Raw genomic sequence first — 12,501 nt, 5'->3', positions numbered from 1 at the left:
CAATAACGTTTTTATACCAACATGGCTGTGCAATGGACAGCAATTTTCTGGATTATCCTGTCAAAGTTAAGGTTAGAAAATTCAAGCCATATGTATATATTGTAATGTATGGTGAACTAACTAATTTTGAAGGGTTCAGTGTTTAAAAAAAGGCCCATGGGCCTAAACGTCATCTGACAAATAATGCAGGGTCACACCCCTCCATCCCAAGTGGTCAAACCATCCTTTTTGTTAGGTCACCTGAGACGAAGTCTCAAGTCACCTATTCTAATCGCCTTTTGTCCATTGTCGTCCCTTCCTTAACAAATTACATTTTCCACTTCTTCTCGATCACCAAGAGGCCTAGAAACCTGATATTGGGCATATAGCATGCTGGGGTGAAGTGCTGTCAAGAATGTTCTAAATAATGACCTTGACCTACCTTCAAGGTCAATGCTAAAGCCTTGAAAACAACTTCTTCCCACTAACCAAGAAGCCCAGAGACCTGATATTGGGCCTTTGGCATGCTAGAGCATTGCCCTCAAATTTGAAGTCACTGGAATCAAATCTGCTTAAGTATATCAAGACTCAGGTGACTCAGGTGACCGTTAAGGCCCATGGGCCTAATTTGGTGGTTATCCATTAAGGCACTAAGGGGGGAGTAGCACTTCACGGGCAAAATTTCAGGCCAGTTCCCTTTTTGGGGCCCTGCTCCTCTGTCCTCAGGGGTTAGACCAGCTTCATTTAACTCTTGTGACTGTCGTCCCCTATTTATGTTGCAGAACATGTTTGGTTGTAATCCATTAAAAGCATTAAGGAGGAGTAGTGTTTTAAAGCAAAATTTCAGCTTAGTTCCCCAATTGGCACCATGTCCCTCTGATTCCAGGAGTCCTACCAGCCTCATTTTTAGTTTATCTGCAGACACAAAGGGTCACACTGACCTATAGCCAGCGTGCTCCGTCTATTGCCATCTGCCATGCCTTGTTAAACATTTACTTTCAAAACCCTACTCCTCCTTTGTGGGGATGAACCCAGAAACCTAACAGGAATACATCTTGATTCTAGGCCCTTTCCATATAATCAACAAAGTTGACTCCTCTGACCTTGAATATGGGTCAAGGTTATGTAAAAGAAAAAGTTGATGATAAACAATCGATGGCTGCTGCACCTTCTAGTGATGGTGAGCTAAAAACCTAAAAGAGGCCCAGAGGGCCTGTCTCACTCACCTGGTTGATTTGCCACCACTAACAAAAATATAGGCCCCTGGGTTGTCAGCCTCATCATTAGTATAAATCTGAATCCAAACCACCTAGGGATGCTTCCTTCTGAATTCGGTTAAATATTCTGATCAGATGTGAAGAAGAAGTCAATTGATGGGCGGAAGCCGTAGTCGCTGTGGCCACTGTAAGGCATAATTATAAGCTGACCTTGGTCCTTCGGACCAGCTGAGCTAAAAACAAAGGGTAATTTGGAAAATATGAACAAATCATGTGGCCCAATTTTGATGGAACTGAACATATGATTAGGGACTTCCACTGTCATCCCATTACTATTCTCTAATTATGAAAACAAGAATGGTTTGGTTTGTTTTTGTTTAACGTCCTATTAACAGCCAGGGTCATTTAAGGACGTGCCAGGTTTTGGAGGTGGAGGAAAGCCGGAGAACCCGGAGAAAAATCACTGGCCTACAGTCAGTACCTGGTAACTGCCCCACGTAGGTTTCGAACACGCAACCCAGAGGTGGAGGGCTAGTGATAAAGTGTTGGGACACCTTAACCACTCGGCCCCTATGAAAACAAGAAACAACTGTAATATCATTGCAAATATAAGATTTATTTATAATTTTGACATGTAACATTATTTCATGAATAATGCTGCAATATGTAATACGACAATTAGGTCAGTAAATACAAGTCAAGATAATGTCTATTGTGCTACATGTATGAATGAAATACAATGCAAGGTAAAATTTAACACCCAACACTGATTTTATGTTGAACAGTGACACACACTATTAATATCGGTGGATAGTCATTTGGTAAGAAAGAAATAATTAAATATGAAGAGTTCCAATTTCGATGTGTTCTTTTTATCTTATTTGGAGTGTATCTCATTTTAATGCTGTACACTTACCCTGACAGTTACAAGTTTGTAGAATGCATTCCAAAATGTCTACATGGAACAAAGGTAGATGTGGTCATTGGTACATTTTTATTAGGTCATCTGACCCGAAGGGTTAGGATGACCAATAGCCATCGTGCTTTGCCCGGCAACCGCTGTCCACACTTAGACTTTTACTTTCAAAAACCTACTCCTCCTTAACCCAAAGCGGAGTACTACCAAATTTGGTATGAAACATTGGGGAAGAGCAAACATATTTTATATAAATGAAACTGGTCTCACCCCTTTGGTGTGGCAGGGCCCCAAAAGGAAAACTTTGGGGTGAATTTTTGCTTTAAAACCCTACTCCTTCTTAACCCTTGAGTGGATTACAACGAAATTTGCTGTGAAACATCATTGGGGGAGGGCAATCATATTTTATATAAATGAGGCTGGTCTGACCCCTTCGGGCTAGTCTGGCGGGGCCCAAAAAGGGGTTGATTACATCCCAATTTGTTGTAAAACATGATTGGGAGAGGGCAGTGTGATCCCTGGGGCCAGTGGGGTGGGGCTCAAAAGGGTAACTTTGCTGAAATTTTGCTTTAAAACCCTACTCTTTCTTAAAATTTGAGTAAATTTGGTGTGAAACATCATTGGAGGAGACAAAACATATTTCATATAAATGAAGCTGGGGCAACCCATGGGGCTTAGCCCCTAAAGGGGAATTTTGCTGTAACTTGCTTTCTATATAATATTGATTCAATTGTCAGATGGCCGTTAAGGGCCTTGGCCCTCTTGTTGTACCAAGTAATTAAATCCATCTTGATGGTACTCTTTTTTTTTCCCCAACAGAAAATTTAACTAGAACACTGACAGGTCAGCAAGGTTCCCATGGCAATATAATATCCCCATTAATCATCAAAAAGACATCTGCCCATATCGCTGAAGTTGACATTTGAGCTTCAAAATTAAAAGCAAAATATACATTTCATATTTACTATGATGTGCCTCAATCCAAATTTCTTAAGAAGCTAAGAAACAGACACTTCAGAAAGACACATAGTCCCAAGTGCTCTCCATGGTTTGAGTCAGGCCTCCCCTATATTGTATAGTGAGGTAGCCACTAACTAATACAAAGAGTTCCTGCCTTCGCATAACGCCAGCAGTTCATAGGTTGATAAACCCAACAAACAAACTATAATCCGGTGACCTTATTTTTTGTCATTTGACTTATCCTTTTATTCAGATAAATTTTGCTTCATAATTTCATTACAAAATGTTCATCAAGGAAAAAATCCTAAACTTGACATTGACTTTAGGCCTTTCGACCCGGGACCTTTGCCTTAGTCAGTTGACTCCTTGTTTAGTTCTGACTGACTTTGCTTCATAATAACATAGCAAAATGTTCATCACTAAAAAGATACTTAATTTGCCATGACATTGACCCAGTGACGTTATAAGAAGTTGATTTCTTGTCAAATTCTGACTAGCTTAACTTCATTATGTCACCACAAAGAATCTCATCAGTTAACAAATATAAAATTGGACCTTGACCACTGACCCAGCGACCTTGACTTTAAGTCAATTGACTCGTTGTTAAAATCCAACCAACATTCATAACAAAATGTTTATCAATGAAATGATGCAAAATTTGACCTTTACTTTTGACTAAGTGACCTTGACGTCTGACCCAATGATCTTTACTTTTGGTCAGTTGTTTATTCTGAACATCTCTGCTTCATCACGCCATGACAAAATGTTCATCAAATTTGACCTTGACATTGGACCCTGAGACCTTGACCTTTAGTCAATTGACTCCTTTAGTTATTGCTAACATTCTTCAAAGTATCATAACATAATATTCATCAGTGAAACCTTGACCTTTGTCCAGGTGACCTTGACCTTTGGTCAGCTGACTCCTTGTTAAAATCCAACCAATATTGCTTTATCATATCATAACAAAATGTTCATTAGTGAAAAGATGCAACGACAAAATCTGGCACATCATGGTCACATTATTTCACTGACATACAAACAGCTCACTATGTGATGATATGATTTAGTGAGTCGATTACACAGAAAATAAACTGAAACTTAACTTATCAGGTCACATATTGTCTCATCGATGGAACCCTGTCAATTATGACAAGGTGCATATTTCATTTATTCCACAAATGAAAAACATTTGTATATGATGTAACATCTCTGATAAAGATAATTTCATACTATACATATGGCCTTCGGTGAGATGAAACCTATAGCAGTTGTGGGATAAAAATACACTGGTACATAATTAATATAAGTACTGCTAATCATCAGACCTACACTAGCTAATTGTTTAACTATAACATCAGTCTAACCTTGTGTGGCAAATTCATAAGAACCATAAAGAAAGGGTAACAAAATTACCTAGAAATAATGTTAATGTTTTCAACATGTAACAAATAGTTTTAGGAAATATTATAAATTAATGCGTATTTGGATCCTTTCCAAAAGTATAGAATCAAATCTGTCTTGTCAACCACATGTCTAATATGAACCATTTTTATGACCTCTTGTCACACAATAGCTATAGACAGGTTTTATCTTCTATATGAAAATGTAGTAAATATCAATTAATTCTGGACGGATATCAGCATTCTATTCCATATTTATCAAAGTTCCTGAGAACCACACCGAGCTGTAAGTGAACTTTGCCCATGGCCACTGTATGAAGTCTGTATCTATCTGCACCACTGTATATCAAGTCTGGGTTTTTGAGCTGTGGACCACCTCCAAGAAAATGCTGTGACACTTGTTCTCGGAACTCTCCGGCTGGCCGCCATGTTGGACATTCAATATCATGAATTCCAGGTGAGGTTGGAATATGACAAAAACCATAACCATACAATTCATTCCTTCCAAAAGAATCTTGATGCCACACTTGAAAATGAACCTTTGGCCACCCTTCAAGGAAATCAGAATAAATTGTCAAGAGTTTAAAAACAAATTTGTATGAGGTAATTTATAAAGTAGATGGTATAAGAAAAGAAAATATCTACTGACTAACTGAAAATCACAATTCGATCATCTCTATTGCCAACACTGTACATATGTTTACAAAATTTCATTTCATCAGATTACGTTTACTTATGAATAACAAGCACACTGGATATTGCTAAAGCAATACATGTCCTCTACCAGCCCCTTGAGAGTGACCTTGACCCAAAAACCCTTGTCCAAGGTCATCTATCATTGTGTGAAGCTTGATCAATATCACTCCAGGAATGACCCTGCTCCAGTGCTGACTGGTGTTACGTACATATGTAAAAGTTAGAGAGAAACCCTAGTACCCTTGTGAAACTGGGAGGGGACTAATTATCATATTATGTCATGTTACCATTGTGCTTCAGATTCATGGAGTTTTCATTTTGCAAACATCTACAACTGTTATACTGCCTCAGATATATACTGTATACCTGGTTATTTTTGCCCTTGAGCAACACAATCATATTTGCCCCGTTTTAAATACGCCCTGTATGGTTTTCAAGAAATATCCTTTTCCGCGTTTGTAAAATCAAAAAATTCTTGGGTGGCCGCTTAATACAGGTTTGACTGTAGTATCAGGTATGCATGGGTGATTTTAAGCAAACACGATCAATACTTAGTTCAACGCGCTGTGACTATTGACTGACCAGCGTTTTCTCTTGTTCACATGTACATACATGTGCATAAATGGAAGCCACAATTTAGCGACGGTGAACTAATGAAATTAGTCTAATCCTGGGCAGGAATTTGATACCACTCTGTATTTCATTTTTATCATGACCGGACAACATAATTTTTTTTAGATGACTTTTGTATGTATCGATTTTTAATTGAAAATGCTAAGCCTAGTACATGAAACTTGGCCCATGTACTATGGTTTATAAATCCTTCAATTCAACTTAAAATTTCCACCTTCATCTTAAATTCACCCTATCTTCAAAGGGCGAAAATGGCAAAAATTAAACGAGGACAAAAATTACCAGCTATAAAGTATTTGTAACAAAAAAAATATTTCATTGACATTTGGTATTCTTTTTTTTCAGTTCTTTTTAAAAAACGAAATAAGACTCACCACATAAAACACTTTTAACAAAGTAAAAAACTGCATTGTATAACATACTCAACATTCATTTCCAAAATAAATGTTCATTTCAAGGACTTTACAGTCCAGATTAAAGTTTCACTACTTATTTCCATAAATATTAAAATTAAAATAACCAGTATGACAGAGATTGCTTAAGGAAACACATCATGTTTCTCACCTTGGAGTCCTTTGGTAGCTAAGTGAAGATCAATGGGATGAGACCAGTAAGCTGCCTCCTGGTTCTGTGGATTGTCGACCTGTGTTTGACCTTCACGTAAACCGGACAAAACCTTCCATGCACCACCTAGTGAAGAGGAAAAATTGGCATCAATAAAAGATTAATACAGTGATCATGAAAACCTTTTAACATTGCAATAAATTCTATATGAAACCTTTGTGCATTATCTATGGGCTTATAGTGATTAGTGCTGGGAATCGCCATGATAATGAAGATCGATTATAGGGCTGTCAAGATCGATCGAATCGATCTTGGGTCCAACTCGATTTAATGGATGTTTCCGGTTATCGGTACACCGTTGAGAGTATGCTTTTGATTACCTAAAATGACTATTGGGTTAGGAAGGACATGCATGTCCATTTGGCATACTGGCTATGTTGCTTTTACCCTTCAGATTTTTGAGTAAAGGTAATTTGCTGAAATCCCTCAGGACTTTGAATGATAATTATAAGTTGATAGATGTAATCTGGATATAAATATTTCCATAAGAATAAAGAATCTGATTTTAGTGCATGAAGTATGCAGGGCATCCAGTTGACTCTTGATTTTTTAGCAATTTCAGAAGTCAAATAACAACTTCTCAGAAATTTGAAGGGTAAAAACAGTAAAATAGTCATGTTCCTTCAAACTCAGGAGTCAGATATATCATTTTGAGGAGTCCAAAACTAGAGACATATATATCACAGAGATTCATAGCTGAAGTAGGTCACGCTCTATCTCGCATTGCTTCAATTGTTATTTGGAGCAGAAACTGCAAAATATGTTGTAGACCTGTGCCTGAACACTGAAACGATTGTTTGATCAAGGCTCAGCTCATCCACTGACAGACCATAATAGTAAATACTGTAATCAATAATAATGACAACTGTCTAGATAAGATCAATTTTACCTAAAATCACCAGCCATAAAAAAGAGGCCCAATGGGCCTGTATTGCTCACCTAGCTCAACAGCCACTTTGAAGTTGATTTAGGTCATTTCTGCAGATACTATGCTGATAACCACTTTATTCAAATATATCAGTTGGCTAGGTTTATTCATGTCAATAAATTTTCTAGTCCTTCATTGTTTTAAGAATTAATCCTATTTGACCTGTGTAACCTTGAATGAAGGTCAAGGTCATTCATTTGAACAAACTTCCTTCTCCCTTCACCCCAGTATGCTACAGGCCAAATACCAAGTCCCTGTGCCTCTTGGTTATTGAGTAGTCATTTGAAGATTTTAGCCTATTTGGCCATGTGACCTTGAATGATGGTCAAGGTCATTCATTTGAACAAACTTGGCAGCCCTATATCCCAGCATGACACATTGCATGACCAATATCAGGTCTCTAGGCCTCTTGGATTTTGAGAAGTTGTTTAAAGGAAAATTTAGACGCCAGACACTGGAAGCCACACCTTTGGGCAGATGAGCTAAAAACAAAAAGATGGCTCTCATATACTGTATCTTGAGACGTGCAAAACGTTTACTATGACAAAATTTAAATAATTTTTTTTATTTTGTTTTTCTAAATGGGTATTATTCAAATAGCACAAGTCCGAGGCCTAATTATCAATAATTGATAATACCATATTACATGCCAACCTCTGAAACCTCGAATGAGGGAGATTTCCCTCATTCCACATCCAAAATGAGGGAGAAAGTGTGTGAAATAATTTCGACATTTTTGTTGCATTTAGAGGATGTTCTTCATGAGCTTGTGCAGGAGTAAATTATCTTAGGCTACATTTTGATATTAAAACTTGACAACAATAGTTAATTTTAAAGAATAATAATTTTAAAAAATCTAAAAAATTACTTTTTTTTTAAAATGTTTTCAGAAATTTCATAGTGAGGAACTGTATTTAGTGAATTATTAATAATGTAGTCACTTGAAATCTGCAACCAGTATACAAAACTAACTACTTTATTTCCTGATTTTTTTGATGATTTTAATTTGTTCTGAAATATTTCTAAATGTATTTATCAAATTATCTCCCTTCTTTTCTCAAATAATACATATAATTTGTAATTAAATAGTAATTTATAAATTATTTTTGTTTTACTAATAGTTGTATATAGTGACATAAAAACAAACTTCTTAAAACGTGTTCTTATTTTTTTCTGACCCAAATTGAAATCCGGATTTTTGTGGCAGTTTACAACTTTATACATGTTGTATTAGTATTATCCAATCTAAGATGGCAGCAGTACTAGTACTAACGCTGGTACTGATAGCTACGATTAAGAAAGGCATTATTGGCTTTCATGCGAGTAAATCTTGTTGACAGATATGACCAGTGTTTGTTCTTGAAGTGATATATTCTAGTTGTAATCACAAAATTAACTGACTGCATCAAATGAAGCCACATAGGCACAGTTGTAATGTATAGACCGGTCGGCAGGGTTGCATGGTGACCGACTCTCCTCTCTCACCAATTCAGCCTCAAGCAAGGGCAGCTACACAGATGGTGGGGGTGTTTTGTTTACATAATCAGTCCAGGGTCGAAGTGTCTGAGATTTCTGGGGTTTTATGAGGGATGACTGCTCAAATCCGGGATAAATTTAACCCCGATTCGGGAAACGTACCAAATCGGAATTTAGGGGAAATTTTAATGAATTTTTCGGGCACTTCCCGCATAATCTGGGATGGTTGACACCTATGTAATACGATACAGCTGGTAAAAGTAGCATTTGATACCTCCTGAAATTGGCTACAGGCATTTATACAAATATCGTATTATAAGGAACATGTGTGAATTTGCTTCAATTGGCTGACATCATCGATACTCCATGGGTTACAATCAAATACACTAAATTTTGCCACAAGATATTCCTTGGGTGAAGAGAGCATAATATACTGTAATCCGAAGGGTTCTGATGTTAATATTGCCTTTCAAGCTGCCTTGTACGCGTACGAGTAAGATCGTCAGAAAATTCGGACTAAATATACTGATATGTGACCATAACCCCTGGAGTATCAAGGATGCATTTATATGGTATTGGTATAGCATGTCTGTCAACTTACCCATGTGGATACCCCATTTACAAAAAAGGCTATGTTCAGGGAATCCTGCAGCACCTACAATTTCTCCTATAACATGTATTTCTGCCATCTGAAACCACAAATCGAGATCGATGATACAATTATAAATATACAAATTGTGAACATAGTCTAGTTATACATGTATGTATTATATTCCTATTCATAATGAATCGTATTGCACGAACAATTTTATGACGAAACAAAACTTCCAAATACTGAACATAACTTATTTCAAACCTGGCCGCCGAAACAGCACAAGTCTCAACATGGTCAGGTGCAGTTTACCACATTATGGTACATATTTTGTTAAAAACTATAAATATATGCACGATTTCTTACAGTTTAGAGCTTGATGTAGTAAATCCTTTGCTGCGACCAACAGAGGTGAAATCTTTGATGATAAGAGCGTGATTTTTAGATGCAAATGAACGAGGCTCAATAATCGATCTACTGTGGTTCAGTCTAGCAAAGAATGTCCGCCATCTTTGTTGACATTGACATTAGACTTACGAGCTAGGCTAGTCATGTTTTCGAATTCATTTCAAATTCAATTTTCAATGCGATATTATCTTTGCCGAAAAAGTCATGATACTGATAGATACAAATAAATTAACATCTATGTTATCGATTAGTACCTCCTCGATTATACATCATAATTATTTCGAAACTAAACCGGAAACAGTTCTTGGGGGTCTCACTAGTTACCGACAAGAGCCGACAAGAGCCGACAAGAAACTAGATTTACCGACAAGAGCCGACAAGAAGTTAGAATTACCGACAAGAAGCCGACAAGAAAGGAAATGAGAGATAAAATAGTTTTTATTTATTAATACAATGTATGATTTGTTAATTTTTTCTATTTTTGAATATTTTGTGGTCTGATATAATGGTTTTGACAGGTAATATTGAGCCGACAAGAACATAGATTTACCGACAAGAGGCTGGAATTACCGACAAGAAAGTAAATAAAAGATGAAACACATTTCATTTATTAATACTATGTTTGATTTGTTCATTTATTAGTTATTTATTATGTATTTGGATTGTTTTGGGGTCTAATGTAATATTGAGCCGACAAGAAAAAATAGATCTACCGACAAGAGGCTGGAATTACCGACAAGATGACGATAAGAGACAAAGTATGTATATATTATTCTTTATTTCTTTGTTTTGTTTTGTTTTCATGTATTTGTTTTGTAGAACTCCTAGCCATGCATTTTGTCAACTATAAATACATATAGATAAATAAATTTCCCTTGCTCAAGGGGAAATAGTACTGAATACTTAATAGAGTTATATGTATATTCCCTTGCCCAAGGGGGAAATAGTACTAAGTACTTAATATAGGGTTTACACAAAATATCGAGTCCGTATCTGTGTATTCCCTTGCCAACGGGAAAATATTCGTATTGGTACAAAAATACCAGGTATTAGAGACCGTATATATTCCCTTGCCCAAGGGGATAGTAAAATTGTATTTCAATATCCCGTGCCAACGGGGATCGTTTTGTCTTGATTCAAACAGTCGTACGAGTACTAATGCAAGAATCAAAGAATGTCTTAAGTGTGGTTAAATTTATAACTACATCGAAAAATGTCTGAAATTTCGACTTAACCAATCACAGACAATGAAATGACGCCAAGTGTTATTGGCTAGTCAAAAACTGAAATCTGAGAGATTGGTCCTTTAGGTTAAACGCGATGCCGCTTTTGAAGAATGTAACAAGTGAACTTTATGTATGTATAAGCATTGCTTCTTCATACAGACGAAAAACATGTGTATAAACATTTTGTCATGTCTAATAGTTCGTCGCGGTTCTTCAAAGACATTCAGTTCGGGTGCTGGTATTGTGTGTTTTCGCTGCATAGGAAGCCAGCCAGTTAAGTGTATACAGGTGCATATGAATTTGGTGTGTTGTCATTGTGTAAGATTTCACTGGTCATTATTACTCTTGGCAGAAATTTGTGTATACAAGTTACCCGTGGGCGCGTGTGTCCCCTCAGGTCAATCGACACGTGGCCCATGGGTGAAGGTATGATATTATAATTTCTAAATACGGGCCCGCCCACATCGCCAATTATTATTTTTCATTATCAGGTAGTTGGGGTTTGAATTAATTCATTGCAACAATTTCTAATAATCAATCTACACTAACTTATATAAAATAAAAATATATATCGTGATTTACTCTTTTTTAGTACGAAATTTGAAATATATTGGTAGTTATTATAATCAATACAAAATAAACATTGAAGTAATTCCATTATCATATCATTTAATCTTTCAAATATATACATATAATTAAATTGTTAATTGTTCAATTTGTCCAGTCCATATTATTTAATTAGTATACATACTATATATATATGTCGGCTTCTTGTCGGTAATTCTAACTTCTTGTCGGTTCCCGTTCAATGCAGAAACTAAGATACGGAAACAATTGTATCAATCATTTTCTATTAATGCAATCATTGTCACATATATATATTACTACATTGTACGTGTAATTAAATAAGTATAAATCGAGAAATAAATCGATCGTATTGTTAATTTTCTTGTCGGCTTCTTGTCGGTAGACTAATTATAACCTCTTGTCGGCAAATCATTTTTTCTTGTCGGCTTAATTAACAAGAAAACAATCCAAATAGATAATGAATAACTGATAAATGAACAAATCAAACATGGTATTGATAAATAAAATGTATTTTATATTTTATTTTCTTTCTTGTCGGTAATTGCAGCCTCTTGTCTGTAGATCTATTTTTCTTGTCGGCTCAATATTCCCTGTCGCCAACATTACATAAAACCACAAAATAATCCAAAGAGATAATAAATAACTAATAAATGAGCAAATCAAAGATAGTATTAATAAATAAAATGTGTTTATTTTCTTTCTTATCGGCTTCTTGTCGGTAATTCCAGCCTCTTGTCGGTAAATCTATGTTCTTGTCGGCTCAATATTACCTGTCAAAACCATTATATCAGACCACAAAATATTCAAAAATAGAAAAAATAATCAAATCATACATTGTATTGATAAATAAAAGCT

The 12,501-nt window shown here is 36.0% G+C and overlaps 1 protein-coding gene across 1 annotated transcript; it reads right to left on the bottom strand.

The window, feature by feature from the left end:
• Positions 1-1,791: 1,791 nt before the first annotated feature.
• On the bottom strand, positions 1,792-9,965 carry LOC117323261 (B9 domain-containing protein 2-like). Its single transcript, XM_033878374.1, has 4 exons — positions 9,791-9,965; positions 9,434-9,521; positions 6,369-6,494; positions 1,792-5,025 (listed from the first exon to the last, which is right to left on the bottom strand). The coding sequence occupies exons 2-4, from the start codon at positions 9,519-9,521 to the stop codon at positions 4,712-4,714; spliced, it is 528 nt and encodes a 175-aa protein (XP_033734265.1). The 5' UTR covers positions 9,791-9,965; the 3' UTR covers positions 1,792-4,711.
• Positions 9,966-12,501: the final 2,536 nt, after the last annotated feature.

Source organism: Pecten maximus, chromosome 3 (assembly GCF_902652985.1).
Source record: "Pecten maximus chromosome 3, xPecMax1.1, whole genome shotgun sequence".
Lineage (NCBI taxonomy): Eukaryota > Metazoa > Mollusca > Bivalvia > Pectinida > Pectinidae > Pecten > Pecten maximus.
The sequence above is the reverse complement of the archived record's forward strand: the minus strand, read 5'-3'. Positions and strand labels throughout refer to the sequence as shown.

Bases quoted from the DNA above. Each gene is read 5' to 3' on its own strand.
- LOC117323261 (XM_033878374.1), bottom strand. From the start codon at position 9,521: ATGGCAGAAATACATGTTATAGGAGAAATTGTAGGTGCTGCAGGATTC. The intron at 6,495-9,433 runs GTAAGTTGACAG...CCTCTTCACTAG, and splicing joins TAAATGGGGTATCCACATGG to GTGGTGCATGGAAGGTTTTG. The intron at 5,026-6,368 runs GTGAGAAACATG...ATTTCCTTGAAG, and splicing joins AGCTACCAAAGGACTCCAAG to GGTGGCCAAAGGTTCATTTT.